Source organism: Thunnus thynnus, chromosome 20 (assembly GCF_963924715.1).
Source record: "Thunnus thynnus chromosome 20, fThuThy2.1, whole genome shotgun sequence".
Lineage (NCBI taxonomy): Eukaryota > Metazoa > Chordata > Actinopteri > Scombriformes > Scombridae > Thunnus > Thunnus thynnus.
In genome coordinates this window covers 17,757,569-17,783,059 of record NC_089536.1, presented here as the reverse complement: position 1 = coordinate 17,783,059, position 25,491 = coordinate 17,757,569, and the positions used below count along the sequence as shown (strand labels likewise).

The 25,491-nt window shown below is 40.0% G+C and overlaps 2 protein-coding genes across 2 annotated transcripts; both read right to left on the bottom strand.

Moving 5' to 3' along the window:
• Nucleotides 1–5,894: 5,894 nt before the first annotated feature.
• Nucleotides 5,895–8,809, bottom strand: LOC137172436 (gap junction delta-3 protein-like). The gene has a single exon (XM_067576860.1). The coding sequence runs from the start codon at nt 8,640–8,642 to the stop codon at nt 7,776–7,778; it is 867 nt and encodes a 288-aa protein (XP_067432961.1). The 5' UTR covers nt 8,643–8,809; the 3' UTR covers nt 5,895–7,775.
• A 1,334-nt stretch (nt 8,810–10,143) lies between these two features.
• top2a (DNA topoisomerase II alpha) lies at nt 10,144–24,209 on the bottom strand. The gene is made up of 35 exons (XM_067576095.1): nt 24,063–24,209; nt 23,078–23,227; nt 22,752–22,842; nt 22,574–22,637; nt 22,287–22,432; nt 21,685–21,782; nt 21,381–21,593; nt 20,600–20,773; nt 20,157–20,258; nt 19,846–19,983; nt 19,619–19,757; nt 19,360–19,517; nt 19,080–19,205; nt 18,735–18,845; nt 18,213–18,318; nt 17,950–18,059; nt 17,662–17,754; nt 17,449–17,563; nt 17,218–17,339; nt 16,771–16,919; nt 16,010–16,241; nt 15,767–15,901; nt 15,414–15,614; nt 15,078–15,273; nt 14,660–14,751; nt 14,437–14,577; nt 14,231–14,314; nt 13,747–13,953; nt 12,941–13,061; nt 12,280–12,441; nt 11,744–11,924; nt 11,571–11,626; nt 11,354–11,473; nt 10,748–10,986; nt 10,144–10,667 (listed from the first exon to the last, which is right to left on the bottom strand). Exons 1-35 carry the CDS (start codon nt 24,078–24,080, stop codon nt 10,527–10,529), a joined length of 4,731 nt encoding a protein of 1,576 aa, XP_067432196.1. The 5' UTR covers nt 24,081–24,209; the 3' UTR covers nt 10,144–10,526.
• Nucleotides 24,210–25,491: the final 1,282 nt, after the last annotated feature.

Here is a 25,491-nt window from a genome sequence, read left to right as displayed (position 1 = left end):
AATAAACATACTGTAAATGTCATCATAATAAAGTTGCAATGAGCTATAAAAGCACTAAGAATCCATCAGTCCTTTGTTAAAGTGTATGTGCAATAGCAACTAGGCCTACAGCTTGTTTAAGAACCCAACAGCTGAGGGAACAAATGATCTCAGATATCTGTTTCATTTGGCCCTCCTAGGGAAAGTGTGCCTCCTCCCTGATGGCAGGAGTCGAAACTTTGCATGAAGAGGGCGTTGAGGGTCCGCCAGGATGGCCTTTGGCTTCTGAGTGGCTCTAACTTGATTAACATGGCCAAGATCATTCAAGTTTGGTGCCAATGGTCTTTTGCCAAAGTTTAACAATCTTTCCCTGCCTTCTTTTTTGTTAACCATGCTGAGCTTGCCACTACACAGTGTGCCTTACAGGTTTGACAGCAGCAAACAAAAAAACAAAAAAAACAAAACCGCTTGCTGTTTCCCAGAAGACTCGTCATATGTTTACTCAAGACAGTGGTTATTTTCATGGGTCGTTCATGTTGAAATTTGGTCTGAAGTGGCAGAAGAATGAAAGTTTGACTTTGAACAAATGTGTGAATATGTATATATATGTATGTATATATTATATACCTGTGCATGTGTATGTATTTATATATACATATAGCCTACTGCAGGTACTGTAGTGCAGTATATTGTATATAGTACAGAATATTGGCTTCTATCTGTCTTTGTGTGTATTCAGTGTGTTTATGTCTTATGTTGCTTGTTAATACGTATTGGAAAAAACACTGTAATGGAAAATATGCAGCAGGCAAGAAGTAATGCAGAAATGTCCTTGAGCAAGGCACTGAAAACTCTTAGTGGCCAATCACCGGACTTTGAAATGAAAAATGTGAAATGTGGCATGAAAAAGTGTAATAGTATAAATATGAAGCAGGGTGTTGCATGATAAGTCAACTTTCCCCAGATACTGTAGCTGAAGGTTTTAAGAAGGGTGTCCTTTGAATTCTCCCATATCAGGATGTTAAGATGAGAGGATGATGTGGTATTTAAATTTCTCCTTGTCCTTGTCCTTGTCCTGCTTGCACTCGCCAGCTGCGAAAGCACAGAGGTCAGGGTTCAAACTGTGATAACTGCAAATGTCAAATGACTCGTCCCCTGCTGTGACTGTCACCTTCGCTCATCGTTTTTGGAAGCCAACCAGCAGGAAGATATTGAAAGAAGGAGAGAAAGTACAGGAAAAGAGCTCATCTCGAGGGGCTGGGCGGGTGAACATATGGAAATGTGGCGTTGCATAATGGGATATTGCATAATATGTCCCATTTGATACCACGTCACTTAATGATGTATATTAAGACCCCACGTAACGCTGCTGGTAAGCAGGCAAACAACGGGGGAAGGATTTTTGGGTGAGGTGGAATGAAGGAGGAGGGAGAACATGGTTCTGTCTCCGAGCAGAAGACATGGAGTGACGGAAGTAGACAGCCAATGGGGTGTGGGCGCAGTGCGGCGGAGTGGGAAGTGATGGGGGGAGGGGGTCGGCGGCGGTGGTGGCTGTGGCGGGTGAGGTTGCTGTGTGTGACGGTGGGTGGGCGAGAGCGTACTGGTATTTCTACCCTGTCACATCGTGTTAGTGTGCAGCCGAGCACGACTGCTGAGCACACCACTCTGGACAGCTCTGCACACACGGGGTGAACCACACACACACACACACACATACACACACACACACACACAGGTTTAAATTCACAAGGACACACAGTACCTACACTTGAGTGCACATACACACACACACACACACACACACACGCACTGTAATCTCCCACAAGGACCACAAGGACATCCAAAACAAGTGAGCACCGATGGAGGTTTGACAGAAACCAGGGCAGAGTCCTCAACCTCCAAACTTCACTTCCATCCATCCATCCATCCATTCATCCATCCATCCATCCATCCATTTGTGAGTGTTGTCATCATAGAGAAATATTAATTTCCTTTTATTTTCTCACAAAAATGTGCACACTAAATGGAAAAATTATTGGAAAAGGATAAATCCGAACCAAATGAAGTTTATCTGCCCCAAAAACACTGTGTATTCATGTTGGAAAAATATTGCAACCTGATGTTCTTGGCTCGGTGCTTCAGTAACACAGGCAATATCTTGTTTTGGAAAGAAGCTCTTCAAACCCAGATGTGCAGACTGCACAAAGCTAGAAATGAACCATAACAATTTACATTACCACCGTCAAACACATTGCCGCACTGAGCGAAGAGAGCAGCCAAGAAGCATCATCCTCATCAAACAAAGCAATTGTGTCAGCGGGGGCAGAGCAGTCAGCTCATCCACTCTCTGGTCACTGTATGCAACATGGCTTAGTGGCCCGAGCCCAAAGGCTTTACACAATATTTTCCTTGAGAAAATGAGAGAAGAGGGGGAGGGAGAGAAAGTGAGTTCAGATGACGGTGCAGCATTCACATTGCATCCCCCCTCAGGCAGGGAAAACAGGAAGAAGGGGAGAAAGCAGATGGAGGGAGAAGTGAGAGGAATGAATAGAGGCAGCAAGAATATTTCACTGTAAATGCTGCATTCACACAGCGCACCCTGTGGCAAGGGAAAGAGAGAGAGAGAGAGGGGGGGAGAGCACAGATGGACAGTTGAGGAGGAGGAGGAGATAGAGTGGCGAGGTGTGATGTGCGGTGACCCGAGCTCTTCGGTGACGCCATAAACTTAGCGGCACGCTTCAGCGGCTTTGAGCGAGGAGAGAGATATAAGCTGTCCTTGGCCACCGGCTCCATGGCTGACTGTGTGGCAGGGCAGAGGTCAGAAAGTACACATAGAAATGCATAGGGCACTGTCAGCACCGCAGAGGGTCAGAAAGGTCATGGTTACATAACTGGGCCTGATTATCCTCTACGCTACAAACACTTGTGCTCACACACGATGCATTCATGCAAGTTTGACGATAAGGACACATTCACTCCACAGCAGACATGTTTAGATGTGTTTATTCGACCTCTGGGGCATTTTCTCACCAGTTTCAGCAGCAAGGATCTTGCAATTTGCATTCTGTGGTGTGTCATCAGCAGTGAGAGCTTAAAGGAATAATCCAACATTTCACATCGCTTTCTTGCCATGAGTTAGATGAGAAGATCAATACCACGTCTGCTCTGTCCTAAGGTAACAAAATCCACCTACCAGCACCTTTAAAGCTCACTAAACAAATGAGATATAACATGTTAATATGTGCTTGTAAGCAATTCTTTGTTTTATAGCCTAGGCTTGCTGTTTCTCCCTTTTCCCAGTCTTTTTGCTATGCTAAGCTAACTGGCTAAATTTGAAAGAAAGCAAATAAGATGTCAAACTATTCTTTTAAGTAGGTAATTTGATTAATTTGTTATGGAGTATGCTAATGCACAATATAAAATGAAATGATAAAAAACATATGGTTACTAATCTGTCTCCAGGTAATATACACATGTTTACATGATGCATATTCCTGAATACATTTGTGTTTAATCAAATTATTGCAAACTAATTGACACAGCCCAGGATAAAAGGATAAAAGCGTTGGTTGGTTTTTGCAGCATAACACAATGACAGAGTACCTAATGGATGCTTAAAAACAACAGAATACATAATGCAAAGATTGTGGGAGGATGCAGGGTCTCAACAGGGGCCCACAGATTCATTTTACTTGTGGTTTCCTACTTATTTCCTAGAAAGGACCTGTCACTGTTAATTCTTGACAAGTTTTCTGGGAAGAACTGTGTAATCTGGTACTAAATGGAAACAGTGTTCCGCTGGTACACGACAGATCAGCTGAGCTTAAAATTTGTCTTTCTATGTAGTTAAAAATTACAGGCAAGCATGCAATTCAACAAATATGGAGAATAACGTTTAGAATAGTAAGTGATTATTTACTTGTGTTTAAATGGATCTTTGTCCTGTTTTAGAAGTTTTTTCGAGGACATTTGTTTGGACATCAGCAACCACTTTTAACCACTTTAATTTTCATGTTTCTAGTTCTTTCCAGGAAACCTTTGAGGATATTACCATATTGCAGGGCACATAAAATAAAATGTTTTTTCATATGTTCTTTAAATATAAAGACAAATCAGTCATGTTTATTCTAACTTACAGGAACAGGAGTCAACCTTATTGAATTACACGTTACCAAAACTCAGGCCATTAAACAAGCAGCTTCATTTTACATGTAGTTGGGCACTGTGCTGTAAATAAACTGAATCAAAGAGTGATGCAAGAGAGTGAGCTGTTAAGATGTTTGGACCAACGAAAGAGAACTGTAGGAATCATGTTTGTTTTTTTTAAATATCCCTTTGTCAGGTGTTGTCCCTACATGACTTAGCAGATTGTGAGATGCTCAGAGATGTGGAGCTGTCAGTCAGCTTGACGTCTACTTCAGAGAGCCTCCATGGAGCAGATTGGGGATGAGGGTACAGTAGAGCACAGGGAGTCCCTGAATGTCTCACTCAAGGTGGAGGGAGAAAGGAAGAGGGGGGAGCAGGGGGGACCCACAAAGAAAGATGTTATCACTTCCATCTCCTCCTCCGTGTTGGTGTGAAGGGAGTTGCTGAAAACAGATGACCTACATTTTCTTTGAGGCAGACTCCGGCAGCGAGGCCTCCCCGGATTCAGAAAAGACAGAGTGAAGTATGGAGGGAAACTCAGAGAAAGAGGAGGTATAGAAAGAGAGAAAACAGGCAGACTTCCAGTTTGACGAGGCAGACATGAAAAGATAGAGACGCATGACAAAAAGGGAGACAAAAGGAAACAGGGAAAGTTTTGACAGTAATCCTCTTCGACTCTTCTTTCCTTCCCTCTCCAGTGAGAGAATGAGCTGTTATATAAAACACATCTAGAATTCTGTTCTATGCACATCAAAGAGCCTGCACCGCTTTGCAATCTGCATATATGATGCGTCCAGGGAACAGCAGGAGGGGTATGTGTATGTGTGTGTGTGTGTGTGTGTGTGTGTGTGTGTATGTGTGTGTGAATTTCTGGGAGGAACGTTTGAGTCAAAAATAAGCCTCTTTGGAGAGTATTTAGAGTACTTTGTGTTCGGATGAGTCGCTCGGATCTGTGACTGCTTGAGTCTTCAAAAGACAATCACATTTTCTTCATCTGAGAGTGCTCTCACTGCAAACACAGCAGTAATCATTAAAAACAAAAGAAACAGTTGATTTAATTTACATGCAGCTATTAGCATTTATAAGGTGGAATGCCTGATTGAGTGTTCAAATCCCCAGCACCATGCAGTGATCTTTAAAATGAATCCGCTCCTGTAATGACAAGAAAGTGCGGATGCTGTCATTGGGATAACGTGGCTGCAAATGAAGTCATCTTACTGGAAATGAGAACTTCATAATTCAAGTGGGCATAGTTTCCTGTTGCACTGCTGCCTCCTACTGTTGACAAAATGCACTTGAAAGAAGGAGGCAGGGGAGGTGGCCCGTGAATGCAAGGTTTTATGCTCAGATTGATGCTGTAAAGCTGCCAATTTAGGATGAGGAATTGTATTTTATCTTATCTTGTATCTTATTCCAAAAATGAAAATATGACACATGATTAGTAAATAAATGTATAAAAAGAGGAATGTATTTGGCAATGCTGGGCAGGTATCAATAAGATCATAGAGACATAAAGCTTGAGACTTGAAGCTATTGTTTTTGCTTAGAAGACAGCAATTACTACCACTGGCTATTTATATAAAATGTCAAATGATTTCCCTACAGATGTGATTAAGAAAATTAGTAGATTAGCAGTAGTAGCAATTGTTAAACATATCTAATAAGATATTTTTAAGACATACAAAACACCCTATTTGGGTAATTACATGTATAATCTTTTTATTTGTTAATTTCTTGTAGTTATTACATAGAAAACTAAATTATGGGACTGCAAACTGGAGAGTAGAGCAGTTAAATGACAGTGTACCTGAATAATGTAGTGTAGTTTCTTTTAGTCAGCAAATCATGAGCTCATAATTTGCCCTTGAATACCAAACATATTACGAAATGGGAACATAAAATGGAAAATTCTACATACAGGATAAACAAAGCAACAAGTAGCTTCATGTTCACAAAGCCTACGCAACGATGAATTTATAAAATGCTACTGAGCTTGTTTCTGCCATGCTGTTTGAAAGATTATCTAAAGCAATCTAAAACAAACACATACCACATACTGTGGGAAAATGTATAGCATACTTAGTACTCAAATGATCCATTTATAGTAAACTTTATTTTGAAATAAGCATTTTACTTGAGCAGAAATAGCCCTCACAGAAGTGCCAGTACAAATAAAAATAAATCAGTCATGTCAGTCTTCAAATATGATGGAAGGTTTTTTCACATCTGTAACATTCAAGAAAAAAACAGGATGAAACATTGTTGATCTCACAAAAGGTCTTGAAGTACGCAGTTTTTCATTCATGCATGACCATGTGATAACCAGATGTAGCATACGTAACCTGACAGTTCTTGTTCTACAACTGTAAAATGCAGTTCAGTCTCTGTTGGCTCTCTCACAGCCACTTTCAAGTCAGAGTTATAATTTATTAAAAAATAAAAACATGAATTAATAAAATCAGCAATTTACCCCAACTGATCATGGGCACAATGTAATGGATGTTACTCGGTGAAATGAATATGTACATCGACGTATGTTGTAAGGTTGTAGGATTGACAGTTTAAAAAAAAAAAAAAGATTCCTAGTTAACTATTCATAGGAGAAACTTCTGTGTTTCCAAATTGTGAAACATTTATTTGGTGTTTGTCATTTCTATTAATTACACAGTTAAATTCAGCTCTTTTCCAGAAGACAAGTGGTCATATTTTGAAGGGATTTTTCACAATATGGCAAAGCAAAAGTTGCTCTTATAACTGTTGTATAAAGCAAAATGATTTATGAACCATTCAAAAAGCCATTAGTTACAACTTATAAACCCTTCATAAAACTTGTCTTATTAGCGGTACCAAAAATCTTAAACAAGACAACCGTACAACCCCGATAAACATGTTTGTCATTATTAAATGAACCAAGGACCTTGACAAATCAGTGTGAAAATGAATCTCCTCTATTTTCTTGTCACTATAACTGTCAAACCAACTGACCACACTTGCAGTAGTTTTGGGAAATACACTTCTTTGCTTTCTTGCTGAGAATTAGATGAGAAGATCTTTCTACAGACATGAGTCTCAGTCTTCTCAACTATCTGTCAGCAAGAAAGCAAATAAGCTTAGTTCCAGAAAATGTGGAACTATTCCTTTTAAAGAAGCATATAGACTAAAACAGAACTAAAAGACGGTTGTCTACATTTATAGATTTTGACTTCACTGTTCAGAACAAACTGGAATACCCCAATGTACACTTAATGCTGTTTTAGGGTGGGTTTTGCCCCTAAGAAAAGGGCGTTACAGCAGTGTACAATCAGTCTTTTTTTTTTTATAAGGGAAGTAATCAGTGATAAACAAGTTTATCAGTTTAATCAAAAGGTTTTTCCTCATAAACTGTTTATAGTCTGTAATGATTGATTGGAACAACCAGTCAACAATGTCTTACATAACTCCAACTTATCAAAGTCATCAGTCTTTTCTGGACTTTACTCATTTCCTGATCTTGTCATAGTCTCCCAAGCATTTTCTTACGATGTCTCCCATCATAAAAAAAACCTTCACTCATTAACAGTGAAATATTTTATGTGAAATGGCATACGGGTATTAGAAATATAGCTACAACATTTAAATAAAAATAAGCAGTTACAGCATCTTTGGACATCTCACACCATGAGTGTCCTGCTGCTCACATATTTGCCGTTCCTGTACTTCCCACCAATGCTGGAGACCTTCCTACCGGTGCTGTTCCTCAGCGATCCTCCCTTCAGTCTCACACTGCTGGGTGCACTCTCTGACCCTGTCTTTCCTTGCTGTTTCTCCTCTCCCTCTGCCTCTTCATGCTTGAAGTTGTGGAGGTTCTGGCAGACACAGGAGCGTTCCGGTGTGTAGCGGTCCTTGCCACTACAAAACCACTTTGCGGAGCTGTAGAAAAGCTCTGTGCAGCTGGAGAACGCCGCCAAAACCCCTACACCGAAGTAGAAGTAGAGAAAGACTGTTTTCTCTGCAGGACGTGAGGTGAAGCAGTCCACTGTGTAAGGGCAAGGAAAGCGGCTACAAGGGAACTGGGCCTCCACCTTGAAGCCGTACAGCAACCACTGGCCCACTAGAAAGCCAATTTCTGCAACTATACGGAAGGCCACGTTGATAATGTACAGCCTCCTTAAATTAAGGGTCTCTCTGTAGTCCTGGCTGCTAAGTTGGCTGTTTTTGGGGCGGTTGGTCCTCTTGTTGTTGTGGTGCATGGCATACATGAGGAAAAGCATGGAAGGTGTTGCGATGAGGACGATGTGAAACACCCAGAATCGGTACTGGGAGATCGGGAAGGCCATGTCGTAGCACACCTGTTTGCAGCCCGGCTGGAGTGTGTTGCAGGCAAACTCTTCTTGCTCATCCTCAAACAGGTCACTGGCCACGGTACCCAGGATCAGTATCCTAAAGACAAGCATGAGCAGGAGCCAGAAACGACCAAGCATCGGCGAGTGAACCTGGAGGCTATCAAAGAGCGTACCGAGGAGGCCCCATTCACCCATGATTGCACGACCGTCTCAGGAATGTCTTCTTGGAAGTCTGGGGGTTTATCCACCTGTCAGTCTCACGACAAATGCTCTCTCTGTTTGAAGAGTGAAACTAAAATGTATCTTATAAGTCAAGTTCATGACTCATGACTCGTGAAACGTAACAGATCAATCTGCAGGTCAAAGTTTGTTGGTCCACACTGCCTCAAAAGACATGATGGCTGTTGGCCTGAAACCAAAGATAAAACCTTATTACCACCCATAGCAATCAGCGAACATCAGCAATTTAAGATTATCACTCAAGGAATAAAACAGTAATATAAGTCTATTTTAAGCTTCTAGGTATTTATAGTTTTCTTTAGGTTTAATTTAACAGATGATTTTAAAGTGACTGAGAAGAAAATCATTGATTTTTACAAACAGATCTTACAGGTTTTTAAAAATGTGAACACATGAATTACAACTTACTCGTAAAAAGGCACAAGAAAAAGAAGTATGACTAACACTTGCTCTTGTCCACATGTCTGAACTACATTTTAAGGGCACAACAGGTATGAACGTAGCCTTGATCAACTACACGCTGTTACTTGTGGAAGTAAACAGGCTGGTTGAGCTACTTGCTGATCTGAAATCTTTCTCAGAAAAAGCATATAAGGACAAGCCAATAACCACAGGGTGACAAAACAGATCCAACCTAAAGGAATTTCATCTACCTTATTCAGAGGCGCGCAAAGCCTAACGCCCTTCCGATGAACCTTAAGAATCCTGTTTCTGCTCCTCAGATAAAACAAAGGAAGATTTCAACAAAAATGTGTCCATCCAATGAGTTTTGCTCATGACCGTACCAACTAACATTCCTAACACTTGTTCTCCAAATGGCATGTGATTGAGGTTTGTCGCTGCTTATAATTGAGAGGGCGGCAACAGTTCAGGAAATTCCTGCTACGTCCTAATCTGTACCCATCAAGAGTCCCAGACATAACTGATGTTTACTCGAGAGGCGAACTCTTGATGAGCATTTCAAAGAGCTTCCTAAATGGCAGGAAGGATCCGTTTCAAGCTGTACCACCAGTTTCCTTGGTCATAAGAGAGAACGTGCAATGCAACGTGGTAGAACTGGGTACTCATTACTTACTGGTTTGAAGCTCAAGGTTTATTCTTTTATGCAAGAAATAACATTGTTTTGTTTCTTTGTGGTTATGACTATGAACCTGTTCATCAATGCAGCATAGAAATGCTAGATAAGGAAAAGTCTTACGACTCATGTCTGCATACTTCGAATGAGCAATATCTGAATTAAAATGTTGCTTACCCCATCCAGCTTTCCCAATGATTTGTTCCCATTACATCACAGTCTAACACATCGAGAGCTAATGCTCCTCCCTTAAACATGACAATGAATACTCCCATTGACAATCTGACTTACACAGGCACAAAAAGACAATCAGTCATGTATTTCAAAAGACGTTAAAGCAAGGCATTCATGCAACTCATGATTCAAAAACCAACTTCACAATAATATACAAGTCAACTTTATTTTTCATAATATAAAAAAAATAGCCATTAAAATATTTACAGGACAAGACAAAACACAAACAAGAGGATTACAAACAGTAGAAATGACAAGAAATTTAAGAACAAGTAAAGACAAACTGTACTTCTTAAATGGATTTTTTTAAAACTTCTGACAGGATGAGAAACTTTGACTTTTTTCAATGAATCAGATTTTTTCAACATTAGAAACTGCAGCACTAAGGTCCAACAGAAACAGTTCAAGTGAAAAAAGCAGAGCCATATTAGTCACATGGCACAACTATAACTTAGTAAAGAATTTATCTTTACAAAATCTAAAATAAACAACAAAAAACACCATGTGGACACTGACTTAGAGACTAAATCTTAGTCTGAGTCTGAATCCAGGGTGTAGGTTACAGGTTTCCTGGCACGAGAGGGCTTGTCCCGCGGTGCAGCAGCTGCAGGAGCTGCTGATTCCTCCTCTGAAATCTGGAAGCTGTCGTCCTCCTCCCACTTCTTGGTTTTCTACAAGAACAGAGAATTTAGTACAGATTACGAAACCTCTAATGACCCCTTGGAAATCAGAGCTCAGTGTGGAAACTGACCTTGCTGCCTGCAGTTGTTTTGGCCTTGAGGCGTGACATGAGGTTGTCTGAGCTGCTGTCGGAGTCATCGCTGGTGACCTGTTTCCGTTTGAGAACAGGCTTTGCTTTTGCCTTTGCAGCTGGAGCTTTAATTTCACCCTCTGAGTCACTGGAGGTAAATGAAGGGTCCTTCTTGGCAGTAGAGTTGGATGAAGGTTTGGGCTTAGAAAGAGCTTCAAGGATGGACGGCTGCTTAACATCTACAATGACAATTAAAGCTGATATGAGAAGACTGTATATATCATATAAATTAGAAGGAAAAATAAACCATCCTATTTATGCAGATTATGAAAGAATGCTCTATTTAACTTCTTTTTCACCAACATGAACTTTACGCACCCACGATCTACGTGCTCTTACAAGAAAGATATGTGAAAAATGTACAGCTATATTAAACAATTTAGTTTTGTAATAGTGACTACCATTGTTTCTATTAGAAAAGAGAGGTTCATCTGAAAAATTAGACTCTCAACCAAGATCTGCTCTTCAATCTGTGTAACATAAAACACATCAAGCTGTTCCTAATAAGTCTGATCACGCTTCAGACAACAAGCTTTGTCTGAATACCTGCAGCCTTCTTCTTGGATGCCGCTGGTTTCTTGGCAGCGGCAGGTTTCTTGGGTGCGGTTGCTTTGGTTTTACGTTGAGCTGGAGCCTTTGGTGCAGGCGCTTGCTCATCAGACTGAGCTGCAAAGTTCCATCAAGAAACAAAGAATTACACCTCAGACCTTTGGCCCAACATTTCTCAAAGCTCTTCACAAGAGTGTACCATGAATATACTTACAGCTTGATTTACTTTCAGCTTGTTTCACTGTTGATTTGCTCTTTGTCACCTTCTTCCTGCATAAGATAGAAAAGACGAAATTGATTTGAGGTAAATTAAAAAATTACATAGAACGCACTGAAAAAGCCTTGACGTGACGTTGTACAGCAAGTTGTTTGAGGTCTTGTACTCACGTTGGCTCTGGAGCTTTGGGAGACGGGGCTAGAGAGTCCACATCGCTGTCAGCCATGGCGCTGGGCTCCGGGGCAAAGCTGGTGTCATCATCACTGATAACAGCTTTCCGTTTTGGAGCGTCCTTCTTCCCCCAGTCATCAAACTCATCTTCACTGTCAGACATACTGTACTTCACAGAAGCTAAAGCAAAAGACAACAAAAAGGCTGATTTAGCTGTGCTTCCCATGTACTGCAGGTTGTTTTTTGAAGCACTAAAAATACTCAATATTTTTTTTTGACCTTTTACAGAAATTAGAGTGAGAAGTTCGTTTTACTAGCGTCCTACAATAAAAGCTGAGTAATTCAACAGTGCTTGTGTGTTATTAGGGATGAAATAAGATAAGAGAACCAATTAGCTTCAGGAAATGAGTTGTATTAGTGTTTAAATTCAAAACGCCAAACATTTCTGGAGTGATTACATCTTTTTTCACGGACTTTGTGAGGGAAAAGCTTAGAATAATTTTGCCAAATGGTCAAGGTCATCTGGCGGATTCACCTTTGGTTTTGCGTTCAACCTTCACCCTAGGGGCAGCAACTTCCTCTGTCTCTATTTCACTGTCGGACAGAATGTCAGACTCGTCATCTGACCACGGATTCTTCTTGGGCTTCTTGGCAACAGCCTTGAACTGAAGGGTGGTCTGCTTGCCGGTCTTTGATACTGTTACAGAGAAATGAGTTTCTCAAGTCATCTTTAATAAATGTGCAATGAAGCTTAATTACAGTAGATAAAGGTACAGCATTAACAAAGGTGCAATCTGTAATATTTAACTGTCTCTCAACAAAAATCCTCTATTATTTATGATTTATTTATTTTTGTTGTGAATGCTATAATGACTGTTAAATATCTTTGGTCACAATTTTACTGCACTATTTGCAATTTGTTTAACTGAAATGTAACATTTCATATGAGGTATGAATACATTTATAAATTACAAAAGATAAATTGTGCAGTCAGATATACTAGGTTTCCTAATACTTGTGATAATAAAAACTGTACATGAAGAGATAATACTTAATGTATTACACATTTTGTCTGGTCTTTTTCAGGGCAAAGCTGTTAAAAACACATGTTCTGTGGACACCTTTGTACCATTGACTGAACTCAAAATACTGGTCAATGGAACATTTTCTTCTTTTACTACAGCGGTCATTCTCACCTTTTTCCTTTGTCTGGGTTTTTGTTTTCTTGCTCAGTCGAGCAGCCAAGCTCATCATCTCGTTTGGCTCTGCGTTCTCTCCATCTTCTCCAAACTCCATCTTCATGACTACATCTTCTGTCTACAGTTACAGAAATGGGATCAAGAAAAATATAACTTTACACAACAGTTCAATATGATATTGCCAAACGTTATTTTCTGATTGATTCACTCTAAAGCACAAATAACAACGCCCACACCTCTGCACAACCCTGTGGAATGAATGCAGAGTTTCATCCTGTCTGCTGTGGCCTCTCTGCTCTGTGTGTGTGTCTGTGTGTGTGTGTGTGTAGCTCAGCCCCGCCCTCGGTCAAGCAGACACAGACCTGCATCTCTTTATACATCCATGTCAAAGAGACAGAGAGCAGAGCGAAGCAGAGGACAGAGATGGAGACAGCAATATAACCCGGTCGCTACGCTACGATTCCTGACCTCACGCCCTGTGTGCTGTTATTGTCTGGGGGCTACACACCCACTGTCCAAAAGCTGATGCCCAGAAGCGCACTGAACACAGCAAAACAATAAGAACATACAGGCAGAGGGCAGAGTCTCTGTAGATAAATACACCACCACCCACATCTAGTGAGTTATAAGTGATGATATTGAGAGGGATTATTTTTGTATGAGTCTATACCTTGTTTTTTATTTTTATTTTTTTTAGGGAAATCCTGCATAGTATAACTTTAACAATTGTAATGTCATCCAAAATTCTCCTTCAGGCAGCAAAGTAGAACTAGTGCGATGTATTAAAATCTGAGAAGACATACCTTAATTTTCTTGCTCCCCCTGCCTTCTCCTTTCTTAAGGACCGCCTTCTTGTTAGCCTCAGCTTTCATGGTGCTGGTGATGCGCGGGATAACACGGCGACCCTGCGGCGTGGGCAGAGTCTCTTGCTTCACCTTCAGCTTTTTGCCTTTTCCAGCCCCCTTTCCAACAGGCATACTGGCATCCTCCTTTTCTTTTGCCTCAACGCGCTGAGCAAAAAAAGGAACAATTCAAGAGGGAAACTTTACAATGACAACTCTGACTGTTTCGGTACACTTTTCATTGAATCACTTCTCCCCAGACATACAGTACATTTCTTGAAAAATAGCAATGTTCAGTGTTCAATATGCCTGCATTGTCATGTGGAATTGCTAATATGACTCAATTAAGGCAGTCATATTCTTTTTTTTTTTTTTTAGTTTTTCTGAAACTACAGTGGAGATATCTCAGAATACATGACTGACAAGATGCATTAAGAGCCATTACCTCCAGTTCCTCAGAGAAAGCAGCAAGGTCTTCCTTCCACAGGTCAGATGGACTCTTCTTCTTCAGGGTGTTCAGCTCTGTCAACTACAGAACAGTGGTTGGGTAAAAAATAGGCAAGATTAGATTAGAAGAGATAGATCCATTTAAGTTTTTTTATATCACGTTTTTAACAGCCTGTAAGATTGCAGCATAGATGAACATCAGACCTTTGCATCCCTCTGTTTGCACAGCTCCTCTTTCTTCTCCTTGGTCAGGAACCACATGGGCATGCTCAGCAGGTAATTGTAGTCTGGCCCACTGGTGTTCTCTTCTGCTTCTTCCTCCTCTTCATCCTCCATCTCCTCATTCTAAGAGCAAATATACTATATTATTTTGCTCAGGTGGATGTATATCCTCATGTAGCTGAAAGCCATTTTAACCACCACCTACCTTCTCTTGAGCCTGTTTCCAAGCCTTGACCGGGTCAGAGTCATAGCCCATCTCCTCCAGCATGCGGATCAGCTCCTTCTTTGGCTTGTTCTCTATAAGTAGATGGACAGTATTAATACTTTTGATCAAAGAAATTTAAAAAACATGGATTCAATGTTACAATCTATGTAATATTACAATCTCAGAAGATGTTCCAAACTACAGAAAATAGAAGATATTATAAAACAAAAGCAATTATTTGACATTTGAGGCTGGTATTTGTACTATATTATTACTCACTATTAGTGTGCAAACTTGATATTTTAATGAATTCAGAGAGCTCACAAAATAATGCGAAAATACTATATTTTTATGTTTGACTCTCAAATTAAATTGCAGCTGTGTGTCATTTGAACTGAAACTGTAACAAGCTACTAACCAATAACCAAGATGCCCTGGATTTTCTCCAGGATGAAGCGGGCCTGGTTGGAGAGCTTAGCACTCTCTGCCCCGAGCATGCCGGCCAACCAGTCTTTTCTCAGCCCATAGTACTTCATCCTCAGCTCAAAGAAGTCCTTGAGAACATCCTGCACCGACTCATACTTCTTAAGGCTGCCCACATGGTCAAACAGAACCTAATAGGAAAAAGAAACACTAACTTTGGCAACTTTTTTGGAAACAGGTTAAGACAATGACATCCAAGGTACAAAAGGACTCGATTCATCCTCAGTCACAGGAACATGGTAGATATGTGCATTTTTGTGGTTTCCATTACCATAGAATTACAGGTGAAAGGGTTCTGCAGCTTGAAGACTTTATGGAGGCCAGCAGCTTCTGCCTCCCTCAGCTTCTCCTCAGTCATCTTGACCACAAAGCGCACAGTGCTGTCGGTGTGGTATTCCTTGTAGTCAGTGATCAGAGGAGGGACCTTCTCTGTGCCATTCAACATAGGCTCCAGAACATTCTCCTTGTAGGTCTAAACCACACACAGTAGGGTGAAATAGCACAGAGGAAACTGAAATTAATAAACATCAGTTAAATTTGAGTTTGTTACAAACATCATTAATGAACACAATGGAGTATAATGAATACACCCATAAAAGAAAGAACAAGCCTTTAGTGACTAACCTGTGTCCAGGTTTTTACAGGCAATTCAGAGATCTCAATGGTGGTAGAATTGATGATGGCCACTTCTCCACAGTTCAAGTAATGGTTGTCAAACAACTGGTCAATTGTGCCTCTGAAGCCTTTGTAGTTTGGAAGCTATGGGAGAAGACAACACACAAACAACAAACAAAATGCTTTTTTAATCGTGCCTACATCTTTGGTTCAGCACAACACAAAGCAACCATAGTCATTTCCTGTCCTTACCATAGGCAGAGGCTCCTCTCCGTTGAGCATACGGTGGATGTTGCTGACGATCTCTCGGATGTCAAAGTTGGGCATCTTGCTGGCCCAGCCTGTGCCAATACCATCAGTACCATTCACCAGCACAGTGGGGATGATGGGCATGTACCATTCTGGCTCTACACGCTGGTTGTCATCATAGTTGTACTTGAGCAGGTTGTCATCCACAGATGGGAAAAGAAGGCGGGCCAGAGGGCTGGAAGGACGGACAGTTGGGGGAATTTTTGAGTTTTGCACAGAATGTTGTGTAGGTGTTTGTCCCTTTGCTGTGTTTGTCTTAAATTCATATGGATTCACTTTTTTAAACCAAGTTTCGAAAGTGCAATTCAATGTCACATTAATAAGATCATTAGCATATTTAACTATTAAATCAATGTTCAAATCAAACTGCAGTATAGCAAAAGTGGTAAAACGTCTAACTTTGGATATAATGATTAGATTTTACTTTTTTTATTTTTTATTAATTTATTAAACCCAATTTTGTATATTGATTATATTATAATGATCCTACTGAAAGACAGTAATATATGATATTAAAATATTGACAGGGTAACATAACCTCCAAGCTATAATCATTATAAATCTCAAAATTATTTTAAACGTAAAGACTTATTTTTGTCATCAATTCTCTGAAATTAATTCCACCATAATTTCTCAAACTTGTAAGATGTGTGCTAGAAGCCAGTAGGTTGACATTATTTGTAGTTTGTAAAGAGGATACTGACCTAAGCATGGTGAAAATGTATCGAGGGCTGGCATAGTCCTTGCCACCATGCAACCTGGTTCCAAACTGACCCAGAGGCTGCAACAGGTTCAAGTTGTTGCTTCCCACAAAGTTCTGGGCCAAACCAATAATGGTCATCATCAGAGAGACCTGGAGAAAAAAAATTGAGAAGATTAAATCAACAGTATTTCAAAAAATACTAAATATAGTTAGAATTGTTCACTGGATCAGTTTAACACGTTTTGCATCAATTTAACACCAAACTAATTACATTTATTTAACCACATCTTGCAAAAGATATGGCCAAGATCAAAGTATTGATTTCAAATCAATGTAAAGATTAAAGGCAAACAAACAAATATACTTTATAGTAAGTATACCCCACCCCCCACAAACAGAAAGCTATTTAAACTTAAGAAATTGGCTGATTCAAGTGTAGTCATCTCACCTCTCCATGGTGGTAGGCTGACATCTCAGCCACTGAGCCAGCCAACTGGGCCACCTTCACCTCCCGCTTGTCATTTCTCTTGAAGCAACAGAACAGCACCTTCCTCTGGCCTGGCTTCAGACCTGACACACACACAAATGCATACACACATTAGAACACTTTCTAAACCCAACATTCAGTGTTTCTTACAGTTAGAGATGTATTCTTGGTGATAACAGTTGTTTCACGCACCATCCACCAGGCAGGGAATTGACCTTTCATTGTCAGAGTTGGAGAAAAGTACCAGCTCCTTGTTGACAAAGTCATTGTAGGACAGGGATTTGGTGGACTGACCATATAGGTACTCCTGTGAAGAGACAGCAAAAGGTTTAACTTAGCAAAAAACAGTAATAAAGCACATGATGTTCACCAATAGTTGGGATGTCATAGCAGTAAGTGACTAACCTCTGGCAGGTTGTGCTCCTTGCGTTGGCGCCTGTTAATCATGAACTTGGTGAGCCACTCTTTCCGCTCTTCCACTTTCTTCTTGCTAAAGGCCTAGCCAAACAAAAAAGATGCAAAACTTAGATGCGGACACTCCACTACTAATTGTATCCTAGCCAGAAAGTTTGATATAACTTATAGTGTACCATGTCCTTATTTTAGAGGGTACACTCTAAATTTGATGTGATCACCACCAGGTCTAAATCACATTAGCTGAGGAATGAGCTGAACAGATGTGTGACATCTTACAAGGGTGATAGCTTCATCGTCTTCAGGTCCGGAGTACTTGAATGGAATACGGTGTCTCTGCATATCAGAGAAATACTCCTTGGCTTCCTGCGATGTGCTGGTACCCAAACCTGGTTGGAAGAGGGCCAAAACAAAAAACAAAAAACATCCCCATATTAGATATAGAACTACAACAACACTTGAGACCAGAACCATGACATTGGCCAGGTATGAAGGGTTGCTTACTTGTCTGATTTACTACCACACAGGGGTTTGTAACAAACCTTTGTAGTATTTGATTTTCCAAGACTTGTGGTTGGACTGGCTCTCCTTCCATGCATTGAACTCTGGGATACTGTAGAAAGACAGCTGTGTTTTCTTGTGAGATACCTGCAGAGAGATATATAAGAAGATGTCTGCAATCATTTCATGTCCTCTCATCTTGTTATTAAGATGGCTAATTATATGACTATCATTAAACCATCATTAAAGAGAGATCATGTAAAGGTTTTAGTGTTTTTTTATGAAGGGTAGGACTGTTCTCAAAAAACACCTAACAGCAGCTTTCCCATTTTGACAGCAGATGGCAGTGTTGTTTGCAAACTATGGAACTCAAAGTTTGGACTCCCTCCAGTGCTGGAAATCAACTTTGTTTTGCATTGCCTGGTATATCTTCATATAATTTAGCTACTTTCATTAATTTTGCAGGTAACTAAATGAATTAGAGCTGAACAAGACCTAGAAAGGAAAAGTCTGCCCAAAATATCTTGTGGTTTTATTGTGAGGCATTTGGTAGGACCACATACCTTGATGATGGGGGTGATGAACTCTTCCAGGAAGTTGTGGCGCAGCAATGATGGCCAGTTATGGTGGATGAAGTTGATCAGCAAGCCCTTAATGTGGGAGCCATCTTGATCCTGTCATAAACCCAGTGATACATAGTAGAGGTCAGTCATATAAATGTAAAGAAATAAGTAAAGATTAATACCACCTATAATTAAGTGGGTGATGAGCTCAAAACTATATGAAAAACTATAGACGGGCCTTTTTAAAAAGCAGTGTTTATCAGGTGGTCTATGACAGCACTAAAATGTGACTAAATTAAATGATGAATAAAAGTTGGATACAGTAAAAAAGCCAGCACAGCACACCTGATCTGTCATGATCATGATCTTGCCATAACGCAGGGACTTGAGGGAATCTGGATCGCTGTAGTTCTTCTTGTACTGGAGGCCGATGATTTTAATGATGTTGTTGATCTCAGCGTTCTCCATAATCTGTGAGGGAAGACCACACCAATTAAGCTCTCAGCTGCTTTCTAAACTATATTACAGACTGAGAGACAGAAGACAACATATATTACTGCCTTAATTCAAAACATTTATTAATAATTATGGTAAAACATGTTTTTCTCTTTTGTTATGTGCGAACCTGTTTGTGTGAGGCCTCCCGCACATTGAGCATTTTTCCTCTAAGAGGAAAGACGCCATAGCGGTCCCTGCCGACCACACCCAGCCCAGACACAGCCAGTGTCTTGGCTGAGTCTCCTTCAGTAAGGATGAGTGTGCAGCCTATGGAGTTCTTCCCACCTGCCAGAGGTAATGGTTATCATAGGACAATGGTCACTGATTTGTCTGCTGATAAGGCTCGACTGTATTAAAAGAGGAAAAAAGAGCTTGGTATAAAGTACCTGCATCATTGGCATCATCCAGTTTGGGCACCCCTTTGATTTTTGTGTGTTTGACAGCTGAGCATTTCTTGTTGAGCTGGGATTGAGCCTTGAACTTCACCCAGTTCATGATACTTTCCACAATTCCACAGGAGGTGGCCTGTGGAGAACACAAAGTGAAGCTGAATTAGCAAACTGATTACAATTCTGAGGGGAAGACTGCAATACTAGTGGTCTTTTATTAGCACCTGTTTAATGAACTTGTCACTGAGATGACAAGTGGACCCAAAGCTCTTCTGTTGCAGAGTCATGTTCTCTTTGGTTTGAGAGTCAAAGGTGGGGTTTTCAATCAGGCAGTTGACAAAGAGCCACATGTGGTTCTTCACCTGCATGGGGAGGAAGTGGAACATACTGAGTTATCTGATTTGCCTACAGAAAAACCATTTGGGATATTTTTTCACTCTGCTATTCAGTATTGCTCCAGCAACTATAGCAGCAATTTCACACAAGTTCAGCTTCATAAAAACAACCCAAGATTTGAGTTTAGAATAACATGTACCTGGAAAGGCTTGACAGTCACCCCAGCTTTGTTCTTCTTCTTCACCACATCAATGAGCTTCCCAACCACCTGGTCGGCCACATAGTCAACATGCCTCCCGCCCTGGGGTGCAGAGGACAAACATAAGATCCCATTTACAGAATAAATGTCATAAGTCTTAATCACAGTGACACCAAGTGGCTGGGAGAGCAGCCAAACTTGTACTTAGCTGCCCAAGGAAGCTGGTCTACTAGCTCAGTCAACCTCAAAATGCTTTATAGCTGCTCTAAAATGTAAATTAAAAAAAAGGGCTGACAAAATATAATCAAATTTAGGTTGGCGCTCTCTATTCCAAAAGACTAATCAAAACAATATTTTATTGATTTGGCATGGAGGGTACCAGCCACACCCGCTGTTACATATATAGTATAGATTAAAGACGATCTAATACACTCTGACATTACCTTGGTTGTGGCAATGCTGTTGACAAAGCTGACTTGCTGGAAACCTTTCTCGCTCATGGTGAGGCAAACCTCCCAGCGTTCATTGATAGCCTCATGAATCACGGTCAGTTTATCACCCAGCTCATCCACCTTGTCCTTCACATACATGTCCACGTAGTTACGAAAACCTGAAATCTGGAGCACAAGACATTATCTCAGTCTTAACTACAACATTAAAGTCCACGCATTGATTAAAATCCTAAAATTGGCAAAAGTGAAAACCCAAAAAGTAGGCAATGAAAAGAAAAGGTAGAATAGGATTGATGTGGTTATTCCTGTTTCTTGTATTTAAGATACCAACTGCTACATCAAATCTGAAGATGGAAAAAAAGGCTTTTGAGTGCCAAAATACTATGGGGTCTAAACGTTGAGGGAAAAAACTTTCTCAAGGTTTTCAAATAATAAAAATGGTTGAATTTACAACCAAATTTGTGGAACCTGCCTTTTGCATGTATTGACAAAGTTTGAAGTTCATTTTGAATTCAAATATTTGTAAAACAAATAAAACCCATCTGTAATTCAGTGGGAGATCGCTAATATATAGAGGTGTTTGGCCTACAGGCAGAAAGAGAAATCAGAAGAATTTTATTGTCCATCTAAAAAGATAATGGAAATTTGCCTTGCGATGTGGTTCACACAGTGCACATAGAATAAAAAACAAATGTAGCAAATGCATACTCAACACTTGGTACTGCCTGTTAATTAACAGAGACAGAAAAGGTAAAACAACATGCTAACTTACTGGTAGCTTTGTGCCATTGAAGAACACACGGACACCTTTGCTGGATCCGGCGATGTCGTATGCCCTCCTAGTCATCAGAGCCACTATGTCTTTGTCCAGGATGCTCATTTTAAACTTGGCCAGATCTGGCCGGAAGGTGATGCAAGTGAATTCCTCTCCGTCAAATGATCTGATATTAGCATCTCCAGCCCTGCCCATGTTGTCATACCAAGTCTGTTAAAAACATGGACATACAGTAAAATTACTTTTCCCCCTTACAAGTTATGATTAGAAAAGATCAAATGTTGTTCAGTCTCCTTCCTACCTGCTTGAAGGACTTCTTTGACTCTTTGCAGGCAGTCTCTACAGTGAACTTTGTGCTAAAGATGTTGCAAAGCTTAGCACCATATCCATTACGTCCACCTAAAGAACAATTTTAAGTTTAGAGTGGGTTCCAATTCCATTTTTGCTTACTACCGGGGTCTTATGTTCACAGTTTTACTATGTTTCTGATGGGCTGAAATATTTCTTTTTGACTGGGGGATGTGGAAACTCAACTTGCTTATAATGGAATCTATGTACTTATTCATTATTTCATTATAATGATTATAACAGACATTTTGCTGTAATTTGCACTTCAGAATAAGTAGTTATTATACATATTATAATAAAATATGTGATTTGTTTAAAACATGTCTGACTCGCCGTGTTGGACTCCATTTAAACATTGTGCCAAATATTGTCATCACATGCCCAGTGAGAAAATGTTATCATAACCGATATCCAAGATAAACGAAACTAGAACAATAAAATATGTATATATTTTTTCAAATTGCATTTTCCTTTGCATTACTCAATCTACTGTATGTGCACTGCCCTCATCATGGAAAAACAAATGAGTCTTCAGAGTTACACAATTAGTCTTACCAGTGACTTTCTTCTCGTCATCGTCATAGTTACTGGAGGTGAGGAGCTGTCCGAAGATGAGAGCAGGCACAAAGACTTTCTCCACCTTGTGCTCCACCACAGGAATACCTTTGCCATTATTCCATACACTAATGGTATTGTTTTCACTGGAAAGAAAAACATATACATGTGCTACTGTGAGAGGACAGTAGAGCTGAATATGAGTAAGGACCATTTGACAATCTACAAGCAAAGGAACACTGTCATAGGATTATAAGATATTTTGAGATATCTTATACTAAACTCACACATCAATGTTGACTTTGATGCAGGACATGCTCTTATCCCTCTGCTTATTGTCAGCTGCATTTACTGTGGGTAGAAAGATAAACAAATTGCATAAGTATAGAAGGCCATTGATCAGATGTCAAACATTTAGTCATTGGCATTATACACACTGTGAGATAATAAAAGCTTTTTACTTACCAAGGATCTCATCAAAAATCTTGTAAAGCCCAGGCACAAATGTCACATCACGGCAGTTCAATCCAACATCCTGATCATACACCCACATTTGCTAAGGAAGGAAGTAAACAAGCGATTACATTACATACGATTGAGCATACATTTGTGCAATATGAACCATTAATGCTTTATCCTCTCAAGCAACATCCTATAACTCTGCAGTGAGAGCAAAGTTCTTCAGAAAAATATCTTAAATAGTCCACCAGCTCAAGACATGAATCAATAAAAGGTTTGTTGAACTTGACATCAATTTTAAAAACCCAAAAGATTTCTCTGTGACTTCCTACCTGGGTGACGGGCTCTACAGAGCCAATGTAGGAGTCTGGTCGGAGCAAAATGTGCTCCAATTGAGTCTTCTTCTGATAGATCCTCTCCACTGACAGTCGCTTCGGGTTTTTCTTTGTCTTTTCTAGCGGCTTGTTGTCAAAGAAGTTGTCCTGTGAAAGAGGCATGGTTACCTTTTATGTGATGTTTCTTTCATTGCAGTCAATACTGGAGCAAAGGTCCTGCTTCTGTTGCAGGTAACCTCTACATACAGCGAACATCTGCAATGCCACTAGATGAAAACATCTTCACAAGTAATTACTTTCTCAGACAATTAGAGGCCCTTCCATGCCATGTAGAGTACAGACTACAAAACACTTCCTTAAGTTGCTGGAACCTGATTTTGGTTATCGCTGAGAGACACAGGGGCAGATGCTTGATGACTTAGGAGCCAGAACCACGGTTTGCTGGGTGCAGCCACTTTTATTTTTTACTCAGTACACGGCAAATGTACGTTAGCCTACAATAAGATATACTTCCCCAAAGTGTTGTCACATTTTCACCATGTTTGAACTGTAGACGGTTCTGACCAAAGTAGTTTTACTTTTGTAAAGTCACGTTTTAATGTGAAGGTACACGGGGTCCTCCGGACAAACTGCATTAGAGGAAACAGCTTGTTAAATCACGTTAATGAGACTGGGTTAACGTCATACCTTAACCGTTAAAAGCCAACTTAACGTGTAACGTTGCAGTAAGAGACGCGTCTAGAAGGGGAATTAACCGTTACTGACATCAATTATTGTTGTTTTCGTGGCCAGCGCATTGTGCATCATGCACTATGAGTTGTTGTCGTATATCGTTAACGATATGCTAATTAGGTCAATGTTGTACTCGACATAGTAGCGTGTAACGTTACTAGCTAACTTTAGTCGTTGCTAACACGTTTCTCTGTGCGGAAATTTAACAGTAATGTCAACTGAATGAATACCGAAATGAGAGTACCGTTACCTTCAGTGGTTCAGCCATTCTGTTTATATTTATTGAGAAATCCCGGTTCTTGCAATATAAACTACGCTTACGACTAGCTAACCAACTCCCAGCTAACTCCTAACAATAACTGCTGCCTGACTGCGCTGCGACGTAAAGTGTCTGATCTGGAACTGTTAGAAAATTTGAAACGGAGAAAAATCTGGCGCCAGCTATATTGACCAATCAAACGAAGGGCCTCTGGATGTTCCCCACCAATGGGAAACTTAAACTAAGCCTTTTTCAAGTAAAAACCAATTACAGACGCTAGAAGAGGCGTAAGCCCGCCCTAACTGATTCTGACCGCCAATCAGCTTCCTCTAACGGAAGAAAATAGAAAGACCAAAATAGTTTTGAAAACGTGCTTGATAAATTAAGTAAATATATTATTTACATGACGTGATCTAAAATATACAGGAAAAGTAGTATTTTGTTATTTTTCTTCATAAAAATTGACCATTCAGACCATTCATTTCAGATTTGGAAACATTTGGTCAACTGATAACATGTTTTCATATGGTGCAGGGTAAAGGAAAAAATGACTGATGACGTATTTGTCATGCTTCAAAGACACCAGCTCATATGAGCACTCACAAACGTCAGCTAAAGAAAATGTGGTTTGTCTAACAGTTGGAAATACAAAAAACTAAATCAAGAGCCTTTTTTCAAAATACAATCACAATTGTTACCTTCATAGGTTTATACACAGGCTTATACACGTAGCACATATTTCATTAATAGTGTATTTGAACAGCAATATGTTTTTTATTGCATGTACAGCAGCACACTGGATAAATGAAACAAAGACTGCAAGTTTGAAGTGCTGACTTTTAGTGTTTGGAGATTATTAGGTGAGTTGTGTAGAATTGGTAGTATCTACCCTTGGTAAGTATGTATGCTATGAAAAGGGCTACAATTTCCACACAGCTCAGTGGATATCGATGTAAAAACCCTGCAAGTCAGCATTAAAACTTCATTATTATGGTTTCATTTGCTGCATTGTATGTACTGTAAATACACAATGTGCTTTGAAAAGTGAATTTCAGTCCAAAATAGCCCTTATTAAAAATGTAAACCATATTGAGGGTCCTGTGGTAGACGCTCTTTATTTGCATTTTGGAAATTGTAGGATCCAGTGATTTTTGAGCTTGACTACTAGAGGTCAGGATATCTTGACCTCTGTTGCTTCAATTTTGACCATTCTTAATTCTTTAACTTTATGGAAGGGCAACACTAAACCAGTGAGGTGTCCCGTTCACAGTAACATAAAGAATAGCTCAAGAGAGAGTACTGATGTTTCACACAAGTACATGAGTTTGGGCTTAAACCATAGTAAAAATGTGTAGACTTGTCTAACTCCAAGTGGTTCCCAACTTGTAAGCCTAACTTAATTACCGACTCGCTTTTGGCA